At 34.5% G+C, this 22022-nt stretch overlaps 2 protein-coding genes across 2 annotated transcripts; one reads left to right on the top strand and one right to left on the bottom strand.

Annotated features, from left to right (window-relative positions):
* Positions 1-1932: 1932 nt before the first annotated feature.
* On the top strand, positions 1933-7923 carry LOC104223822 (SNF1-related protein kinase regulatory subunit beta-2). Its single transcript, XM_009775324.2, has 4 exons — positions 1933-2383; positions 3823-4001; positions 4113-4275; positions 7130-7923. Exons 1-4 carry the CDS (start codon positions 2195-2197, stop codon positions 7451-7453), a joined length of 855 nt encoding a protein of 284 aa, XP_009773626.1. The 5' UTR covers positions 1933-2194; the 3' UTR covers positions 7454-7923.
* A 557-nt stretch (positions 7924-8480) lies between these two features.
* LOC104223823 (oligopeptide transporter 3) lies at positions 8481-13510 on the bottom strand. The gene is made up of 6 exons (XM_009775325.2): positions 12944-13510; positions 11851-11948; positions 10583-11152; positions 9654-9909; positions 9379-9561; positions 8481-9280 (listed from the first exon to the last, which is right to left on the bottom strand). The coding sequence occupies exons 1-6, from the start codon at positions 13472-13474 to the stop codon at positions 8663-8665; spliced, it is 2256 nt and encodes a 751-aa protein (XP_009773627.1). The 5' UTR covers positions 13475-13510; the 3' UTR covers positions 8481-8662.
* Between the last annotated feature and the right edge of the window lie 8512 nt (positions 13511-22022).

Here is a 22022-nt window from a genome sequence, read left to right as displayed (position 1 = left end):
CATTTTGATTCAATTTATTTTAACCCATTTAAAATTGGATTGACTTTTAGTCCAAATTAATCCATGAATAACTTTACCAAAATATCTTAAAAATAATTTTTTTTGTTTGATATGTTATATATAACCCTAACAAAAGAAAAAATTCTTATTTAGTAATTATACAATTCATAAGAAAATAACACATATTGAGTAAAGCTTGATAAGAGTTGGACGGGCTATGCTATGATCCAAATTTTAGTTATCTTGACCCAACTCATCTTAGCCTAAGTAATTTTTGGGCGGGTCATTTGGTTTCGTCCAATTATTGACTCAACCCGTTTTGACCTACCAAAATCGGCTCAATCCGCCCTTTTGACACCCCTAATAAATATTTATGTGTTTTCAATAATTTTGATATGACACTGATATATTCTTTTTAACTTTCAACATTTTAATCAAATAAAATGGTGGCGTAATTTCTACATATTCTTAAGTATTTTTTCTTATATGTGCACAGATCAAAGGAAGGAGTAGTAATAAAATTAGTACTATATATTATAGTTTTCAGCATCATTATTAGTAATAATTACAACTATATTTTAAAGTAATTTTTCATACTAATAGTATCACTTAAATGTGCACACATCATTATGGTTTTTGGTATCATTATTAGTACTATTATTATGCTGCAACATAGTTCCAAACTCATTGGATGGCATAAAATATCATTCCCCCCCCCCCCCCTTCTTTTCTGTTTTTTCCTTCTTTTTTTTCCTCCTGTTTTCCCTCACTTCACTCATCAGCACTCAATCTAATCTAATCTCATAAATACATTTTTCTTCTCTCCTTTGTTTCTCAATAATAATAAATAGCCCGTTTGGACGAGCTTATTTTAAGAATTTTAACTTTTGGCGTTTGGCTTATTTTTATCATTTTAGCTTAATAATAAGTGCTTAAAAGCACTTTTTAACATTATTCAAACACTACAAAACGGCTTAAAAGTTATTTTGACTTAAAAGCACTTAAATTAAGCCAATCTAAACGGGAACAAAATAATCTTAATTCTTATTTTTTACTATAAGCAGTAATAATGTTTCTTATAGCCTGACTGGCCAAACTACAAAAATCAGCTTATTTTGAGAAGTATTTTTTTTTTCAAAAATACTTTTGATGAGAAACAGTTTGTGTTTGACTAATTTACTTAAAAAGCACTTATGAGCAACAATTAGTGTTTGATCAAACTTTTAAAAACTGCTTCTAAGTGTATTTTTCTCAAAAATATTTTTGGAGATAAATTACTTTTTTCTATTTCTCCAAAACTACTTCTATATTTATCCAAAAATACTTTTTTCCCTCTAAAAACTTGGCCAAACACTTCAAATTTAAAGAAAAAAATATATTTTTCGATTTAGAGAAGTTTGGCTAAACATGCTACTATTACACGTTTGGTAATCCAATAAAAGAAAAATTTCGAAGAAATGGAGAATTTACACCAATAAAATAAGAAGCGAGTACGCAAATGATGTGACCTTATGACTTTGGCCATACCCTACCCCCCCCCCCCCCGAAACCAACACAGCATTGGGCCACCACTCTGTCAAAAAAAGAAATACTACTGTTTGTAAGAAATTTTTCATAAATATCTATATATGTGTTTTCAATTTTGTTGATATAATACTGATATATTCTTTTTAACTTTCAGAATTATTTATTAAATAATTATGGTGGCGTAATTTTTAAGTATTATTTCTTATATGCGCAAAGATCAAAGGAAGGAGTAACAATAAATAGTAGTACTAATATATTACAGTTTTCAGCATCATTATTAGTAATAATTACAACTATATTTTAAAGTATTTATTCATACTAATAGTATCACTTAAATGTGCACAGATCATTATTGTTTTTGATGTCATTATTAGTACTATTATGCTGAAACATAGTTCCAAACTCATTGGATTGCATAAAATATCATTTTTCTTCTCTCCTCTGATTCTCAATAATAATAATCTTATTTTTTTTATAACTATAAGCAGTAATAATGTCAAAGTTATGATGTCATTAATAAAATAGTGGGTGAACATGTTTATATATAGTTACATACTAGTACTACTTTTTTGTTTTTTTTGTTTTGTTTACACAAAGGAATCTCTTTTTGTAGATTCCAAGTAGGTTCCTTTTTTCTGGGTTTGTGTTAAAAATACAAACTTTAATAATGGGGAATGTTAATGGAAGAGAAGAAGTTAGTGAGAATAGCCAATCTGGGTTTGAGGGTTCGGGTTCGGGTTCGGGTTCGGGTGTTGCAGTGGTGCAAGAAAATATAATGGATGGTGAATTGATTGCGGGTCACTCTCCACCTTCAAGTCCCAGGGCTTCTCAATCGCCGTTGATGTTTCGACCTCAGGTTAGTTCTTGCCCAATTTGGGTTGTTTGTATTGATGTTAAGTTTTCATCTTTTTGTGTGGAAATGGTGGAATGATGTAGATTTAGGGTGGACAGATTTGTAATATGAAATTAAAATGGTTAGATCTGAAAAGAGGTCATAACTTTGAATAACAATATGCTTATGGTTTGTTTTTGGAATATCTATTGTTCCTCGTAAAACATCTGTTGCATAATGGAATTTGCTTTTTCAGAAATTGAATTGAAGAGTTTTACAGTAATATGCAGATTGTCTGAAAATTGGGAAGTGCTACCTTTTATATTTATCGGGGGGGATTCTCCTCCTTGAGGATGATTGAAAAATGTGAAGGGCAGCCCGGTGCACTAAGCTCTCGCTACGTGCCGTGTCCGGGAAAGGCAAAGGCGGATCTAGGATTTGATAACTGCGGGTGCCATAATTTTTAATGCAAACTTACCATTAATGAAGGGAATGGAATTAGGAGTACATTTATCTGGTTCGATCCGTTTTGAATTAATTCCACTTAGCTAATTTGATCCATTTTAAATTTATTTTGATTTCCAAGATTTTTGTGATCGCCAAATTAAATAATTTTTTCCCAATTTGATATAATTCTCTCAATTTAAATTATATTGAATTATGTGATTAAAAAAATGGCAAATACACCCATTTAATCCCCATATAGCTAGACTAATATTATGTCTATTGATACCATCATTGCCAAAAAAAAAAAAAAAAAAGAACTGGAACCAAGGAATAACATTAGATTAGATGGGTAAAAAGAGAATAATTAAAATCATATCCAAACAAATTAGAAAGATAAAGAAATAAAAAGAAGTTAAGAAAAGGAGCAAAAAGAAAACAAAGAAAAGGGATATGAAACGACACGGATAAAGGAAAGGCTTTGGAATCTGATGGGATTCGATCTTGCATCCTAGGGCTGGGGAGTTATAAGTTTAACCATGGCACCTAAGTTAAGTTGTGACATTGGGTGCCAAGCTTTATTTATATAACTCTTTTTATGTAAAATACCAGTACATACATACAATTTTACCTGAGTGAACGGGTGGCGTGGCACCCCAAGTCAACCACATAGATCCGCCCTATGCAGCTTTACCCTGCACTTCTGCAAAAGATTGTTTCCACGGCTCAAACTCCTGGTCACATGGCAGCAACTTTACCAGTTACGCCAAGGCTCCCTTTGATGATTGAAAAATGTAGAAAGATTAATTCTTTTGGCTATAATGGATTCATGGAACTGCATTAACCACTTGTTAAGCACTAGCTAGCATTTTCAGCTACCTGGCAACCAAGGCTACATCTATGTCTGTTGTGTTTCCTCCTCAGAAATTGGTGCTGGATGTTGATTTTCTTATAGTTTAGGTTCTCCTTTTAGAGGGATCATATGTGAATTTGTTTATTTTGAAAATGTTTTGCCCCAGATGCCAGTGGTCCCTTTACAAAGACCTGAGGAGGTTCACATCCCAAACCCTTCATGGATGCAAACCACCTCAGGGTACGACGATTTGAATGATGAGCAAGGAGTTCCCACACTGATATCGTGGACACATGACGGCAAAGAAGTTTCCGTGGAGGGATCATGGGATAATTGGAAGTCAAGGTTGTAAGCTTGATATTCTTCATCCATGCTCTACATCGAAAAAGACAAAATCCTCAACTTCTTGGGCTTAGATTGCAAGCTGACTCGGCAAATTAAAATTCTTTTTCTCAGGAACCCTTTGCAAAGATCTGGGAAAGATTTCACCATTTTGAAGGTGCTTCCTTCTGGAGTTTATCAGTATAGGTTTATAGTTGATGGACAATGGAGGTGTTCCCCTGACTTGCCATGCGTCCAGGATGAAGTAGGGAATACTTACAACATTTTGGATGTGAAGGTGCATTTGTCATCTCAAAATTATTACATTTCATATCCTCTCATGTTTTCTATTGAATTCCAAGCTAGTTTCTATTGTATTTCCTATTACAAGGACCAAAGCAAGAATAGAAGGAAAGGGGACGTCTGATAAGGACTTAGCCAATACACACAGACATTTATATAAGATACACTCTCAAAATTTAAGAACTTTGTGCGGGCCTTTGAGATTGATTGTGAAGGGTTTTGCTTTAATCGCCTATGTGAATATAAAAGATGAGTCAGATTAACTACCCTGTCAAACCAAGAAGAGTATAATCTTGATTTGTTATGTGTACTTAGTGCTCATGTAAGATATTAGTTTCTGAAATGAAGTTTTGGCTTGTGAACACTATTAGAGAGTTGAGCTTACAACTATGGGAGTCTCTACAGTCTTGATTTTTTTGCTCTATGATAATCTCATGATGAACACAGTACTTAGTGCTCATGTAAGATATTAGTCTCCACGTTTCATATGGATCCATGGCTTGTTCAAAAGTTACGTGGATATAGATTGTAAAGTGTTTTGGTCCAAATAGTCAGACCTGCTGAATCTAGCTTTTTTCTGAGATAAAGCCTTAACTTTAACAGGAAAGTGTTGTTATATAGTGGTGTCAATGCACCACAAACTGTGAAACGTGAGAGCCCTTGAGATGATATACCTGAAGATGTTTCTGTTTTTGTCAAAGCAAATCGACGGTAGAGAAAAAAATAGGTAAAGGTTTTCTTGAACCCTGCTCCCTGTAGCCATCGAGAGTGATAGAAGAAAGTTTATGGTTAATTTAAGGTAGACCTCATTATCTACACTGAAAAAAATTGTCTTATTATATACCTATTGGTATGCTGTCATGTTGCTTAGAGGATGATGTTATAGACTTATAGTGAGGGACCAGCTGTTCTTACGATTACAGAAACTATGGAAGAGCTATCTCTACCCGTCTTAGTAAATACGGCCATAGTGTAGTCTTTCAGTGTGGAGTGTTTGGTGAAAAACCGAAAAAGTAGACTGTAACTCGACGATCCGTTCTAATGGAAATGATCTCTCTCTATCTCAATGACTTTTTTTTTTCCTTTTGGAGGAAATGATATATATACAGAAGTATTAAGGAATGGGCTGTGGGAATACTTTTACTATTTTCCTCCTTTTCTCCCCAGCTGTATATTCACAGCACTGCCAATCGTGCTTCATGCAACCAAAATTTCCAAACATCTGATCTTTTTCATTTTGTAAAAAATCATTTATTCCACTTCTCATCAGAAGCATACAAGATTCAGCCATCAATAAATTTAATGTACTGTCTGCATATTATTTTGCTGCCTTTAACCTCCACAGACACGACATATAGTTTCTTGAAAGTCATGGGGACTTAGCAAAGAGTTGAACACAACGAAAGCAAAAGATCAATGATGTTTTGAAAGCAAATACGAAAACATTCATATACTGAAACATAGATGCCTGTCTTTTTTGGCTTTTTGGTGCAGACTAGAAGATGCCAACTCAGTAGATAGGATTTTAGATTTCATCACCTTCCTTTCAGCAATGTAAAGGAACTGAATCCGTTTGTAATTTTTGGCACAAGCTTTGTGCTCACATGTACATAAAACCATTACTTTTCTCAAACAAACCAAAGATCCATATATGCGATACCAAACAGTTGGGATTTAGGTTTAGCCGTGTTCTTACACTTACATTTGACCCAATGGTTTGCTTGGAGTCATTTTTTCAATAACCACGGTGTACGGGCTAGCTTGCGTGCACCTCAACTAATTCCACAAGGTACCTGCTACCTCCTACCAGTACATGTATCAATTAACTCTGTCCACCAAGGCTTAGACAAATGGGAAGAAATCACCTAGTGTTTTTGTTTCCGTTGGGATTTGAACCTGAGCGCTCTTTGGTTCTCAAATTTACTAGGCTACACCCTTATGTGCTTTGCTAGGAGTCTTTTTTGTTTAGAGAGTTCTATGTTATCATAGGGGTGAGTTTAAGATTTAGAGATCTCTAGTTTTATAGAATTCTTATATGAGTATTAGAATGAAACTTGACTCAAATTGAGTGACATAGGTATATATTCATATTGTCAACCTAACTACTTTATTATCGATATGTAGTTATTGACTTATTATTGTACCAGTTATAGAGAAAAAAAAATAAAGGAAAAAGAGAGCAAATACCGTGTTGCTGCTGCTTGAAATTGGGCTTATGAATGTCTCATAGGCATCCTACTTTAGTACCTGTATCCCACCGCCAAACCTGTTGTTATTCAAAATGGTTGCAGAAAAGAATATGCTACCGAACTTTTAAGATGCTAAATTTGACTTGTGTACTTTATAAATAGTTTATATCTAGCAGAGAAGAAGTAATGGAAGTAGTAAGCGAAAAGTTAGTTTGATGTAGAAAATATCACGTCAAGTTTAAATATGATTAGTTGAGATAATTGAGTACTTGAAATTTGTGAAAACTATATAAAATAACATGAGTATAGAAAAATGTCAAGCATTCTGCCATATTAAAAAAAAAAAAAAAATACTTAGTAAGATTAGATGATTGTTAAAAGGTAAAAGAAGTGTTGCCATTTGTTCATAGTATGTGCATATTAGCGTTTAAATACTTTCTATTGCTCATTTTGGGTTACAAACTTTCATTGGACTATGTTCTTGATACGGTCCTAATGAGCACAGTATACTCTCTCTCTATGAGAAGAGGAATGTGTTCAAGTCTTTTAGTTCCTGGTGCCAATTGATTCCTTCGCTTTGAAAAGTCACAAGTTGACAAAGGTTGTGGCTGATTAAAAACTAAACTGACATAAGCTTGTGCTTTTTGATGCATGATGCAGGATTATGTTCCAGAAGATATTGAAAGCATTTCTGGGTTTGAACCTCCTCAGTCCCCAGATTCCAGCTACAGTAACTTGCAACTTGGAGCAGAGGACTACGCCAAGGAGCCACCTTTAGTTCCGCCTCATCTACAGATGACTTTACTCAACGTACCGTCATCTCACATGGAAATTCCACCTCTCTCGAGGCCTCAGCATGTGGTACTTAACCACCTCTACATGCAGAAAGGCAGGAGTACACCGTCTGTGGTTGCACTTGGTTCAACTAATCGATTCCTGTCCAAATATGTGACAGTGGTACTTTACAAGTCCATACAGAGGTGAATTTCCATAACACCTGTCTGGATGATAAGTCTTTTATTAAGTTAAATCTGGTGACAAATTATTAGAAGTCAGGCCTAGCTCATGGCCACTCAAGAAACAAGGGAAAAGAAAGACGCGGTAGAGGAAATGTTGTGAACATCAAATTCTCTACCGTGGTTCGGTCGGTCAATTTACCTGTAAGCACTTAGTCCTTATTTGCCCTTTTTTCAGTTCCAACATCCAATGAGTAGACCCCTTTTGACTTTGAAGTCATACAATAAGTGTCTGGTTTAATTCCCACTATCCTTTTTCCCTCTTTCCCTTCTCAATCCTCCAATGTAATAAAAAAAACATTTATTTTTCTAAAAAAAGAAATGTGCTTCATTTCCTCGGTGAAACCTATTTTCTTGTACTTCTGAGAACAATTTTCAAAGTTGTGTGAGAACTAGAGTTCGTTTTCGTTCAATTTAATTGAACGTAATTGTCATGCAGATTATACTGGGTTGTTGTTGTTGTAATTGTCATGCAGATCACTGATTGTTAGATTCATTTAGCAGTAGTTAATTTGGATTAAAGAAGTTATATATCTCATTTCAGACATGGAATACAAATCAATCAGTTCGATCATGTACACAAGTCTACTGATATATGCAAGATGAAATGAGTGAAATACTATACGAAATACAGGTGCAACATTTATCGGTGTTTTGGAAGGAATAATACCCTTTTGTTACAACACAATTATATTAGTCCTATATAGAAGCAATATCTATCACTAAACAACCAAATATATAGGAGAAAACTAGAGCCAATAATCTACAAAGCTTATGTTTCGCTGGATTGGAGTCCAACACTTGCATTCAAAACAAAATAGGAGTATACAGTCAAACCTCTCTATAACAGCCTCGTCTGTTCTGGATATTTTTGGATGTTATAGCAAATTATTGTTAACAGAAAATGAAATCTAGTTCCGGAAAAAACATAGCTTTCATAGTGAAGTGTTGTTATAGAGATGTCTAACTGTATATTAGTTGAAAAATATTAGCAATTGAGAAGGAGGAAACTCATTGAATTGCTTAATGATTGAAAATCAAATCATTTACAGCGCAAAGCTATCAGTTACTCAAAATTACATCAATGCTTGTTATAAATAACTTACACCAGCTTAGACTTAGTTTAAGACTAAACTTGTCTAATAATATTCAAAAGATAAATTCTTCTTCTTGTGGGCTACTTGAAAACTGGACATCCTGCCACTACAATTCCAGGGGCTGTAGGGCAAGTTGCCAAGGGACAATGGTCTAACTCAGTTCCCCACCATTTCAAATTCTTGCCCTCATTTTGCAAAGCAAAGAACAATAAAACACCCATAAAAGCTGTTCCAGCATCAAGGGCAGCTGACAGAACATAGTTGTATTTCTGCCACCATTCTTTTCGGTATTTGAATACAAAATAGTTGAATATCATTCCGGTAATGAGCCAGCTAGCGATATTGGTTGGCGTGGCTGGTGGCATTCCGGCAAAACCATAAGATATAACTGGTATGTTGATCAATGGGATCCATTTCTTTTCAGGGAAGACTTTGCTTAGCACCCAAACAGGCACCGGCAGCACTGCACCAATGAGGAATAACCATACCAAGTTCCTATATAATCCTCCAGGACCAAACAATCGCTGTGGTCCAATTAGACCCCATATGACAGAAGCATCAAATGTGACTCGGAATTTTGGACAGGTCCATGGGCTGTCAGGATGAAGAGCCTCAACATCACAAATGTTCTCGATGCTTCCTAGCATCCACCATGCCACTGCAAGGTTGACTGTTCCAGCAACTAGTGTCCCCACAAGCTGGATGAAAGGAAATCAAGAAGAATGAAGTGGAAACTAGGATATCCTTGCAAACATGTTAGTTTGAATCGTTCAAAGCAGAGAAACAATGTACTAACCTGAGCTGTATACATGCATCGTGGTGGAATTTTCATGTAGTGACCAAGTTTAAGATCGGCTAAAAAGGAGAGAGCATGAATGGTACTGATCCGGCCATAGATTTTGAAAATCAAGTTTGCAATTGGTTTTCCTGGGAGGATGTAACCAATTATGAACTGTGCAATTATGTCATATCCAGGTTGCTGCGTTGAAATTACAAGTACGTCACTGAATTGAACTCCTATAGGGTCAAGATTGGAATAGCACTTTAACATTCAAGAAACTAAGCTTTCACCTGGTTGGTAGTCGCTTGAATGACTCCTATAGGGAGAGTAACAATCCAAGCAAGACCAAACGCAAACAGCATACCCCACCATGGCAGCTGCACATCTTCTTTCCACACAAAACACATCAGAAGTGAAAGGGCTATGCTACCGAACAATAATACGAGGTACCACCACTGAGGAACTTGCTTGTAACTCTTCATCAATTTTGCATGGATGTCCAATTTGACATTCTTCACAGCAGATCTACTTTGCTTCCAGATATCACTGGCCAAGGTAAAATCATGGCAGATTGTTAACACCACATTCATTAGAGCTGTTTCACTCTTAAAAATGTCTTACCACTTAAATTGCTCTACACACCAAACTTAAGCAATTTTACTCTTCTTTTTTTTTTTTTATATTTGCAGGCGTACAATAACTGACACTATCCTAGACCTGTCTAGCGGTATTAGTTTTTTTTTATAAGGGTGTATAGTGGTATTAGTATTTAACATAATGCATATCCATTCAATCTTAGTTAGCCCTACTACGGTGGTACCGACATCTAGGAACTTCAACAAAGCATGCAACTAAGCAATGAATCTCATTTCATCTTCAAGATTAAGAGACAAACCCTGGAGTCAGACAGCCGAAGATAACTTCAACTTTCTAAGTATTACTCCCTTCGTTTTATTTTGTGTCTTAGTGAGCAGGCATGAAGTTTAAGAAAAGTAAGGAAGACTTTTAAATCTTGTGGTCTTAAACTAAAGATGTGTGTAATATACCAAAATGCTCTTGAATCTTGTGGTCTTAAATATGCTATGTGGAATGTGGGAGTTAAAGAGTTACCAAATATAGAAAGAGGCATTCTTTTTGAAACAGACTAAAAGGAAAAGTAAGACACATAAAGAATAAAAATGACAAGATGAATGTATATAAAGCTTTATGAGAGGCCAACCTGCCATGAAATAGTGCAACATGTGTGAGGGTTGCTGTAAACCTTGCGAATCCCGATCCAATTGAGAGAGCAAATAAAGGACTGAGGTAGAGCTTGCTGTAACTTTCATAAGCAGCAATGTTGAGATCAAATTGTGGGGTCAAGATCTTAGTGGTATCATATTTGTGGCCGCTAGATGTGAACAGCTGATTTGAAAAGATAGGAAACTTCCGGGCATCAAAAGTGTTGTACTTCCAGTAACATAGAGGAATAATGATGTATATGAACATGATAAATCCAATGCCAACATTAAGAATCGAGGTCCATGGTGTCACTAACGGACTGCCATGATATGCTGATATACCAGCCCAATCGAGAGTAAAAGCACCCACTCCAAGGCCATGGTATCCAGAGCCAATTTGCTGAGCTGTGATACTACGTGGCCACGCCCAACAAACCCATGAGAAGAAGGTCAAAATTGGAAATAGATAGCCTGGGAAGGCATAATATGCAAAGCTTGCAGCCATAAATACAAGGAAAAACTTCATCCTTGTCAAGCCTCTTGTTTTTTGTTCCTTCTCGTGAAGTGCCCTGTTATGAGGAAGTCATATATATAAAAAGCACAAAACAGATCACAAAGAGCTGATAATATAACATTGTGCAATTTGGTAACTTGTTTTAAACTGTTCAGTGAATCACCAGCAGTATCTCCCATAAGAGATCTTTCAATTTATACTATATTTACAGATATTGCGGTGAGAATTCTCATCAGACATCATCGAAATTGAAAAACATCGTATATTCTTGGCTGCTACTTTTCACCTTCACTGATAACCATGGTATGCAGTTATTTGTGCTATGTTATGTATTATCTCCACTAGATTGTTAAAAGGGTGCATAAATCGATATCAGCCAAATGTACTTGTGCCATAGCGACTGATCAGAAAACCTAAATAAGATTCATTCAAGCATTTCCCATCCAGTAGAATAGAAATGAAAGAAGTCAGATTTGATCAAGACCTATGTTGCTCGGACTTTGCAAAAATATCGCCAAGTGCATGTCGGATCCTCCAAAACTAGTGTATTTTTGGAGGATCCGACAAGGGTGCAGCAACATTTTTGGAGAGTCCACGCAACATAGATCACAACAAGTTAAAAATTTAGTGTTTAGAGGAAATAAACATCATATATAGTGCTATCTTTGTGTTGCATTTGAGATGGTACTGAATATTATTTATAACAAAAGGAGAGCCATAGGCACAAAAGCGATGGTCAAATAGAAGGGGAACCTGAATAGGGAGACTTGAGCAAGGTTTGACGGCCACCACATATCCACAGGATCAACCAGGTATCTCCTCAACATCCCAGCCCATCCATACCCCACTAGCTGCACAAATACATATATTATCAGAAACACAAACTTTCTGGATTTGTGACGGAACACGTTTTCATGTAAAATATTTTTGGTAAGAAAATTATTTTCCAATGTTTGGTTACATCAAACTGTGGAAAATATTTTCTCCACAGAAGATACAACAACAACATAGCCCAGTGTATTCCCACAAGTAGGGTCTGAGGAGGTTAGTATGTACGCAGTCCTTAACCTTACCTTGTGAAGGTAGAGAGGCTCTTTCCGGAAGACCCTCGGCTCAATAATCTCCACATAAGATACATTCCATCAAAATGGAAAAAAAATGAATTTCTTGCTGGTTGGCGAAAGTCATTTTTCATTACAATTTACAAATACCAAACTCTTACTCATTATCACTTACTTCAACTATCAGCCACTATTGACAACCTTTAATACCCTAAACTATCACAAAATACTATCATCACCCTAATCCTCCAATTTTTACGGTTAATATACGTCGTATACATTTAAAACCAACCGAAATGCTGGAAAATTATCCAGAAATTATTTTCCCAAGTAAAACATTTTCCTCCATACCAAGTGCATGAAATTCAGATTACATGAATAAAGACTGAAACGAGTCAAGACAAATAGACTACTGTTTGATGTATATATTACGCTTAACTTCAACGCTTTCCCTTTATCCTTTTTGTCTTTTAGTGACCAACTCAAACTCAAATCAAACTCTGAAGCTTTCAAGAAGGAAAATTCAATAGAGCTTTAACCACAAACTTCAGATTATAGATATATGTCTTTAATTTACACTCATGCACAAGTAAAAACGCAGCCCCGTGCACTAAGCTCCCGCGCGGGTCCGGAGAAGGGTCGGACCACAAGGCTATACCTTGTGGAGAATATCTTGCATCTCTGCAAAAGGCTATTACCACGGCTCGAACAGCGACCTCCTGGTCACATGACAGCAATTTTACTAGTTATGCACGAGTAAAAGAGTATAATAAAATGAAATGTACCTGAGTGGTCAAGACAAGAAGAAGAGCACAAAGGAAATTCAAGCTTTGCTTATAATAAGCCTTCATAACAGTAATAGCTCCAATCGAATAAGCATCACCACCTCCAATGGAAACACCACAATTGGCCATAACTGTAATAATAACATGCTCTTTGATATTAAATGGCCCTGGATTCAAACTAAAACCCCATCTCCCAAACAGAGTATAACTCTTTTTAGGAAGTGTAGCAGCCATGAATTTCCCAATTGGGAGCACAGCTATTTGCATGAGAATAGCTGAAATAGTTAAAGGTTGAGTTCTGTAAATAAAGAAAGTGTTGAGAAAAATCAAGAGAGTGCATGAAGTCAGTCCAAGAAACCATGCTCTGAATGTCATTACAGGTAAAGTGGGGTCGTCTGTTTCTGGAACTACCAGCGCCACCTCCTCCACCGGACATCTTTCGTGATCACCTGGTGGCTCTCCGTTCAGCTTCCCGGCGGCTGACGGTGGTTGTGGTGGGATAGTGGTGGTGGTGGAGTTCTTGGTAGACATTGAGCTGTTTTTCAAGAAGCTAAGCTAATTCTCTGACAAAGTTCTGTACTTTGATGTCGTTATGTATACTTATAAGCTGTAGGAAGACAAAAGTGAGTTAGTATTACTAAATCACCCTTTATTTATACAGAAAGTACTATTCTGTCCCCTCATTTTATAGGATTAACATTTGACTAGAAACGGAATTTAAACAAAAAAAAATTATAATTTATAATTTAAAACAAACTATAGATTTTTTTGTTGTGTTTTTTTTTTCATAATCGTATAAACTAAACTAAACTAAACTATTTTTTTATAATAGGGTACATACTATTTCCCAGCAGCGAAAGTACTACATAACTTTATCAATAAAAAATTGGACATTAAGAGTAAAATAAGAAATTTAAAATTAAATTATTTTTAAAAATACAAAGATGACATTCATTTTGGAATAAACGTGTGAGGAATATGTATTTATTGTTCTCGTTAATGAATTTTTTTTAAATTAAAGAAAAGCATAACCATCCTTTTCATAAATACTTGAATTCAAAGCTAGACCGAAATGATTTATCTAATTCTAACCAAACTCAATTGGTTTGATTGAAATGGAAATGACTGAAAAAATGTGAAAATTTCTAATGTCATTTGAACTGTTCATAAATACTTGAATTCAAATTGAACACATTATCAACTGCACAAATTCTATGGAAATTTTTATTTTACTTCCAAAAAAGAGCCTCTTCAATTACTTGCATTTATTAGTCTCTTTTATTTTTTTCCCCTAAACTATGAAGTATTATATTTAACGGAAATGCCTATTCACACACGGTGCACACGCCACACCAATAAATGTATAATATGTATGTATTAAAGAAAATTTATTACTTAATTCTAATATTTAATAGGAAAAATGATACTTTATAGCTGCTGTAAAACTAATAACCGAAAAAATATATATAAATTTTATACACTTTTTTGGCTATCAAATATAAATAATTTCTGGCACGGACTAAAGTGATAATACCCCTATTTAATAGGAATAGAATATATTAACTCAATTTATTATTTAACCATAATAAGTTTGCATAATTTAGCATGGGATTCGAGTAAGTTTTTTCTAACTTAATACTATTCGCCTTTTTAGGCGTCACCAAGTTGGAGCATCGGACCAAGTGGAGCGAGCACTTTATATGCATGACAGACGATTTAGCTAGCGTTTGGTCATAGATTTTCAAATTTATTTTGAAAAATCTGATTTGGATGAAGTTTGATTTGAAAATAAAAATATGTTTAAACATACATTTTCAAAACATATTTTCCAAATGTATTTTGAAAAAACATGTATATTATTACTGTTTGTAAAGATTTTGGCCCAAAAAAAGCTCAATAGCTGGTTTTAGGATTTAAAATTTTGCCAAAATATAGACAAAATCTATGGCCAAACATATATTTGCCAAATAAACCTAAGTTTATTTTGGCAAAATCTATAATCAAACGAGTTCTTAAATCAAAATTTCTGGCGAGGAAGGGGAAAAAGTATATATATAATAGCCCTAGAAAAATGATAAATAAACAAATAGAAATATTTATTATATTTAGTGTTACCAGTCTCCTAAAGTTAAAAAGCACCTTGACTTAAATCACTGATTTGAGAGGACGACGAATTCTATTATTTTAGACAAGAATAAATATGTTCTTGGAAGTTTGTGACCTGTATATGTCTTTGTCTTGAATCTAACCCTTATAAAACATCTTTTATTTGTTTTTTATTCGATATTTCGTACCTGATTTAGGTTTAATTAATTTAAATTTGCATCAAAAAATTCTATTTTAAAGATAAAGTCCTTTTTTTTTTACCAAAAATAATTCTATACGCAAAGCTTGAATAAAATTATTTATCACTCTATCACATTCTATAGTGGTCCTTATAAATATCTAATATGATAATGTAAGATATTTGTCTGGGAATGTTTATGGGTTCAAAAATAATTTAGGACTTTAGAATCTTTATCTCCTTATGGTCTTGCATACGTAAGGGACAAAAAGTAATCCTACTTAAATACACCACTTAATTGTTAATTTCTTACTAATCCCTATGCTCATTTATATTATAATCAGCTCATAAAATCTTTTTAAAAATAATTACATATTACACTTCATTCTCTTTAGGCAGTATAAGGATTATAATAATAATAATAATAATAATAATATTATAACAGATGTTTGTATCATCATTCGAGAAGGCAGAAGAGAATATATTGCGAACTAAAATACTGTACGAAAGAACAAAGTCAGCTGTCGTATATGTAACCCATGTCTCTTGTAAAATAAACTAGTTAATCAAACTCGGATTCCATTTAGATACTTTTTAATTATGAATTGATTTTAATATAATATTACAACATAGATCGGGTTTAATTTTTTATATTATTTTTATCCATATAATATTTAATTTAATCATTTGAAAAGTATATTTTAAATTGTCAAGTTATTTTTATTTGCTGAGACAGATGTTCGACTAATTCAATTGGGGTATTATCACTTTTAACCCGTGCTAGAAAATTTTCTTAAACTTACCGGTTTAATGATATCTTAATCTAAGAAAAGAAGATTTAATAAGAAAATTCAATTTCCTTTTTTGGGTAAAGGTTTAATTAAGAATTCCAGGTGGTCCAGTGGATGGATTAACCTATTGATCGATTTTAGCCACCGGGGACTGGCTCAATGAGCACCTTTGGCGGTGTTTTCTCGATCAACTATCTGACTTATTCAGAACGACGATGAACTGTCTGGATGGTACTTTTCAACAGATAAGCGAATCGCACTCAAGTGTTGGTTGACGAAATATCTAATCCTCCTAAATATCTTTGGATTTCTTCCATTTGAAATTCGATTTGAACCAAAATGGAAGATTTTGAGGGTTATCAAATGAGCCTAACTTTTTATTATATTAGTAAAGTGCTAGCGCCAAACCTATACAAGGGCTTTGAAGGGATAGGGGAATTTTTTATATATATATATCAATGCATAAACACAAAAATGCAGTACGTAAAATGAATTGAAAAATAGATTTATTTAATTTTTTTTAAAAAAGAAGAAAACATAGAAACAAAAGAGTACGTAACATACCGATAAGATGGAGGAACCCCAGGATCAAAGAACTATTTCTGCTGCACTTTTCTTTTTAATAAAATATTTATTATATTTAAATATTGACTTTCGAAAAAGTAGTGGCATTTTCAATGGTAAATATAAAGTGGGGACTAAAATAGGGAAAATGTGGATCAATCAAAATGGGGAAAAGTGGGGCTTGGGTTATACCTTTTCGAGCGTGTGATACGCACGTGCCACAATAGTACTGACACACTCTTTACCCGTTCTGACCAAAAATTAACTAGGCTGTCCACGTGGTGTTTCATTGTGGGGCCTACTACAGTTCCACGTATGACTGTGGGCCCACGAAAAAGCTGACGGAGCAATAAACGGCGTTAAAGGGTTAATTGCTTTTGCAACCTGACTTTATTAAGAGCTGTCTTTTCAACGTCGGGTTGAACGTTAAGCTATGAAACGTGTAAAGAGAAGCTCGTGTCCTGCGCCCGTTCTGACCCATAGTCTTCGTTGTCTTTATGCATGTACTGTATTTTAATTTGTTTAACAGTTCTTTGTTTGGTCAATATTTAAAAGTTTTATTTTGTGTCTCGTATTATTGACATTAATTGTATGAGATTTTTTTTTTTATTTTATAAATATATGGACCCCAATTTTATACTTCTGAATCCATAAAAATCTGGATCCACAGAACTGTAAGACAAAAAAAGTTATCTTATACAGCTAATGTCAGTTGTATGAGACACAAAATAAAATTTTCGATCAACGTTAAACATAGGAATCATCGTTAATAACTTCACTCAAATGTTCGCCACGTAGAGTTAATTAAATGGGACTTATGTTTGACCATGGTGCTCCACTATATATTGAATGCCCTAGTTATGTTTTTTTTATATAGAAAATGAAAAAGAGGTGACATTAAAGGCTTGGACACTGAGGCTGGTGCTTTAGGTCCTCAAAATTTGAAGACCCCAAAATTATTTTAAATTCTTCTTATTGTTATTATTATTATATATTATATAATTTACGCAAATAATTACTATAAAAAAAGTGATACAATATATTGGTATTTGATTGTTGTTATATACCAATAAGTTTATAAATTATGATAATTTTCTTCACTGATTAATTAGTATACTTACTTTACTTTTTAATTTTAATTTTATTCTTTTTATATAGGAATTAAGTTATATATATCGGAAAATTTCTTTTACAATGTTCTCTGAAATTACATGAACACAAAAGTATTCATGCACAAATTTTCTTTTAGTGTAATTCGACCTATTATATTAGATTATTTACAATTTATTTTAGATATTCACCACTAAACGCTACTTCATAGAATGAACTACAATTAACGCATAAATTAATCCGAAAGAGTAAATATTGTTAACACTGTTAATCTTCAAAACTTAAAATATTATGTTATGTACGTTTATTTCTTTTTGTTGTTTGTGATGATAGCCAAATCAAAAATTGTGGACCTCAATAGGCGATAGGCCACCACTTTATTTTTTGTGCTATTCTTCCAATTTATATTTTTTAAATTTGTTATTTTTTGTCTTAAATAATTAATTATTGTTTACAAAGCAAATTTCATAATTAGTGTAACTATTTTATAAAATAAATTTAAAGGTCTCTTAATATGGTTTTGCATGAGATTACGAGATCTATTGAGCCGCCCTGGCCTACTCTTTTTACTAACTAAAAATTTCTTTTTTGAACTTTAGTTGAAAAGACTCATCTATAGCTATCCTTGGTGCTGCCCAACGGACAAGACTTGTCGCATCCTCACTTTTAAGTGAGTGAAGAGGAATACTAGTATGCTTATTTTTGCTATCTAACAAGGATACAAATTTGTACTCCCTCCGTTTCAATTTAGATGATATAGTTTGATTTAACACGGAGTTTAAAAAAAAAAGAAATATTTACTTAATGCCCGTCCAGGGGCGGATCTAGGGAGCGGAATGGGGTTCATACGAACCCCCTTTGCCGAGAAATTACACTGTATATATAAGGCAAAATCTGGTTTTTATCTCTATATATTAAGTTTTGAACCCCTTAACACAACTCAAAAGTGTAGTTTAGTGGTCAAGGGGGTTCAAAACTTTGATAAGGTAGGTTCAATTCCCACTAGCTACAATTTTTTTTTGAATCCCCTTCGTGGAGATCCTGCCTCTGCTACTGTGTCCGTCGATTACGCGACGTACTTTTCATGGACGAATCTTGAGGATGAACCCTTAGATCTTGGGGTTGTTGGTGGGGGGGGGGCATGGTATTGCATTCTCAATCACTGTATAAAAAGAAAATACTAGTAGCAGCACTTAAAAGAGATAAGTGTGAACAAGTACAACCAAATAGAAAAGAATGTATACTTAAGGATATAGGGAAGAAGTTGTGTCCTTTGGAATTGGTCCCGCATATTGTATTTGAGTTGACAAAGTAGGAGGGGGCAGTGATGTGCAAATGTATATATTTACATAGGCGGAGCCAGAATTTAATGGGTTTAGTATTTTATTTTTTAAAGATAGTGAGTTCTAAATTAATAATTTATATATATTCAATGAATTTTTAGAGGTAAATATAAAATTTGAACCAAAGCTACTAGGTTCAGCCGAACCCGCGTCCGAAGCTCCGCCCTTATATATATATATTAAGACAGGAGAATAGCTAAGGGCCTATCCCTCCTACATTTTAGTGCATGATGGGACCGGGACTTATTCACCAGAGAGAAAGTTGATTTTTCAGCACTCTTGCTTGCACACATGTGTACACGTCCCCCCTTAATCTATCACTCTAATATATGAATTTGTGATGGTGTCACCAAATCTCTCATTAGTGCTACGTGCTTGTTGCGTTACTTTCATTTCTAAAATACTCATTAAAACGATTTCAAGAAAAAACATTCAAGATCATACTTGACATTAGGGGTGTGCAAATCGAACCCGAAAACCGTACCAAACCGAAAAGTTAAACCATATCGATTATGGTTTGATTTGGTTTGGTATTGAGTAAAAAAATTCGAACCAAACCAACATATATATTTTTATATATACTATGAGCAAGTGATTTTTGCCCTATGAGAACTACTCCAAAAGAAATCAAAAATAAAACAAATTTTCGTGCTGTACAATTTTTAGAATTTGCGTGGCATTTTTGGATAATTATTTGTGTTTTTGTCTGTGAACGCTTATCCTGTTTTAATTAATTTAAAAAAAAAACATGTTGCATGTGCACTTAGAATTTTTATTTTTACAATTAGGAATTAATTAACCATAGTTTGGTTTTAAAATAAAAAAATCACAAAAAATACATATTTTTTGTATTTTTGGCATTTAATGTCCAAGTGCCCGATTTTGTTTGTAATTAATATTTTATTTTGGTGCGATATTTATTGTTAAAGGTCAATTAGTATTTTCTAAGTTAATTTTGTTTTTTACAATTTATTTTAGGAATTTTGGTATTTAAGAATTAAAAGGAAAATGAAAGAAAAAGAAGAAAAGAGTGAAAATCGGATTGGGCCATTATTTTTGGACCAAAAATCAGGCCCAAATCACCCATTTACCAGGTCCAGTTGGCCTGGCCAGAGACGTCTTAAAACGACGTCGTTTGGTCACTCTTAATCAAGGCCGTTGGATTAAATCGATCCAACGGCTGAGATTCAATCTCCCTTACCCGTTCCCAAACTCGACCCGTTACCCGGATCCAGCCAACCCCCCACTTAAACCAAACAGTACCGTTTCTCATTAATGAATTAATCCTAGCCGTTGATCTCAATTGAGCAGACGGCCAGGATCTAATTCCCTCCCCCGTATATAAGTCCAACCTCTCACCTCACACCCCTCCTAAGCCATACCCCCCGTTCCTATCTCGTCTCTCTCAGAGACTAAACCGAACAGACCTCCCCTGAAACCCTAGCCGCCCTGAAACCCCTTCGCCTGAAAGCCGGCGGCAACGATGCCATTGACCATGAAACTAACACCCCTAGAGCACCTAACCACCCTCTCTACGAATCCCTTATCTGTCTTGCTCGAATCAGCCTGTAGCTTCTTGAAACTACCCCAACCAGCCCCAAACTCACACCATAACGCCCCCAGACCTCCCTCGTTACCAAACCACCTTTGGTTTGGTTCGAATCAGACCAGAACCGTTCGAACCCCAAAACGAACCCCCAAGAACCCTAGAAAACCAAAGGTTGAAATCTGTCTAAATTAAAGGATGATTTGGGGTCTAATCGACCTTAGTCGAAGTGTTCTCAGTTGAGAACACTCGATTAAGGTCCGTTCGACCTCAAAGAGTCTGAGTCGGAGTCCAAGTCAGGGTCGTTCAGTTTCCGAGTTCTTGAGGTATTTTTTCTTTCCTGTTTGTTCCATTTTGTATTTGTTTATATCTGTTTATTTGTTTAGTTTAGTTTTATTGATTTTTCAATTTTTCTTTTGTCGATTGATTCTGTCCTTCTTCAATGACCTTTTATTTGGTCGAACTTTTTCTGGTCATGGTCAAGTATATGATAAACTATATAATCGATTTGAATGAGTTTCGTCAATTAGTTAAGTTTTATTATAAATCCCTATTTCTATCAATACGACTCGAATCACCTGTGTGCCTGTTCGATTCTGATTATTTGCTATTGATTGTATGTGTTGTAATTCGTGTAGTCGATTGGATAAGTGTCGTCGATTAGTTTTACATGCTTGAATGTTAGAATAACCTGATAATAATTTGATTCATACTGCTTCAATTCTGATTGAATCATTGTTTGAATTTGGTTGTGAATTGGTTATAGCTGTAGTAATTTAGTGATCAGTTAGAAATCAGTTGTTAAGGTTATAACTTATAGAGTTCTACCATCAGATTAAGAGGTATAGGACAGGGTAGTAGTTCAGATTCCCAGGGGGGTAGTTTGAGATTTGAAAACCTAAAAGTGGCTTAGTTTAAGTGGTCTGCCAATTGAATATTCAGTGAACTATTAAACTAATGACTCTCTTTAATGAAAAATGGGCTAGAATGAGTCAGGAGCAGCATGGGCATTATCAGGGCATTGTTTAATTTTTTTAAAAAAGCCATACTGCCCATAGCTAGGGAATTTAATAAAGAAAAGACTGAAACTGTCAGCAATTCTTCAGGGAATAACATGGTTGTAAAACTGAAAAGAAAAAGGATTCTGAAAAGGTTGTCAAACATAGTGCTTGTAAGGTTGTAAAGTGAGAAACAAGAAGACATATGTTAGTGGGGTTCTAAGGGGAATGGGCAGCAGTTTAAGCCTGATTTCTTTAAGTGTTCCCAGGGAAGACAGGTTGATTTTTTGGTTATAAATAGGGGACATTTAGGACAAATTGAGGGGCTGGATTTTGACATCAGAAATTTAGAGTTTAAGAGTGAAATACAAGCTGCGTTTTTACCCTAAAGAGTTCAATAGGTTGAGAGCTAAATACTGAAAAAGTGAGGTCTTTTTTACTAC

The sequence above is a fragment of the Nicotiana sylvestris genome, chromosome 5 (genome assembly GCF_000393655.2).
Source record: "Nicotiana sylvestris chromosome 5, ASM39365v2, whole genome shotgun sequence".
Taxonomy (NCBI): Eukaryota; Viridiplantae; Streptophyta; class Magnoliopsida; order Solanales; family Solanaceae; genus Nicotiana; species Nicotiana sylvestris.
Note: the sequence above shows the minus strand (reverse complement) of the source record. Positions and strands in the feature narration are given on the sequence as shown.

Bases quoted from the DNA above. Each gene is read 5' to 3' on its own strand.
- LOC104223823 (XM_009775325.2), bottom strand. From the start codon at position 13,474: ATGTCTACCAAGAACTCCACCACCACCACTATCCCACCACAACCACCG. The intron at 9,910-10,582 runs GTTGGCCTCTCA...TACCTTGGCCAG, and splicing joins GTTGCACTATTTCATGGCAG to TGATATCTGGAAGCAAAGTA. The intron at 9,281-9,378 runs GTTAGTACATTG...CCTTTCATCCAG, and splicing joins GATGCATGTATACAGCTCAG to CTTGTGGGGACACTAGTTGC.
- LOC104223822 (XM_009775324.2), top strand. From the start codon at position 2,195: ATGGGGAATGTTAATGGAAGAGAAGAAGTTAGTGAGAATAGCCAATCT. The intron at 4,002-4,112 runs GTTGTAAGCTTG...TCTTTTTCTCAG, and splicing joins TGGGATAATTGGAAGTCAAG to GAACCCTTTGCAAAGATCTG. The intron at 4,276-7,129 runs GTGCATTTGTCA...TGCATGATGCAG, and splicing joins ACAACATTTTGGATGTGAAG to GATTATGTTCCAGAAGATAT.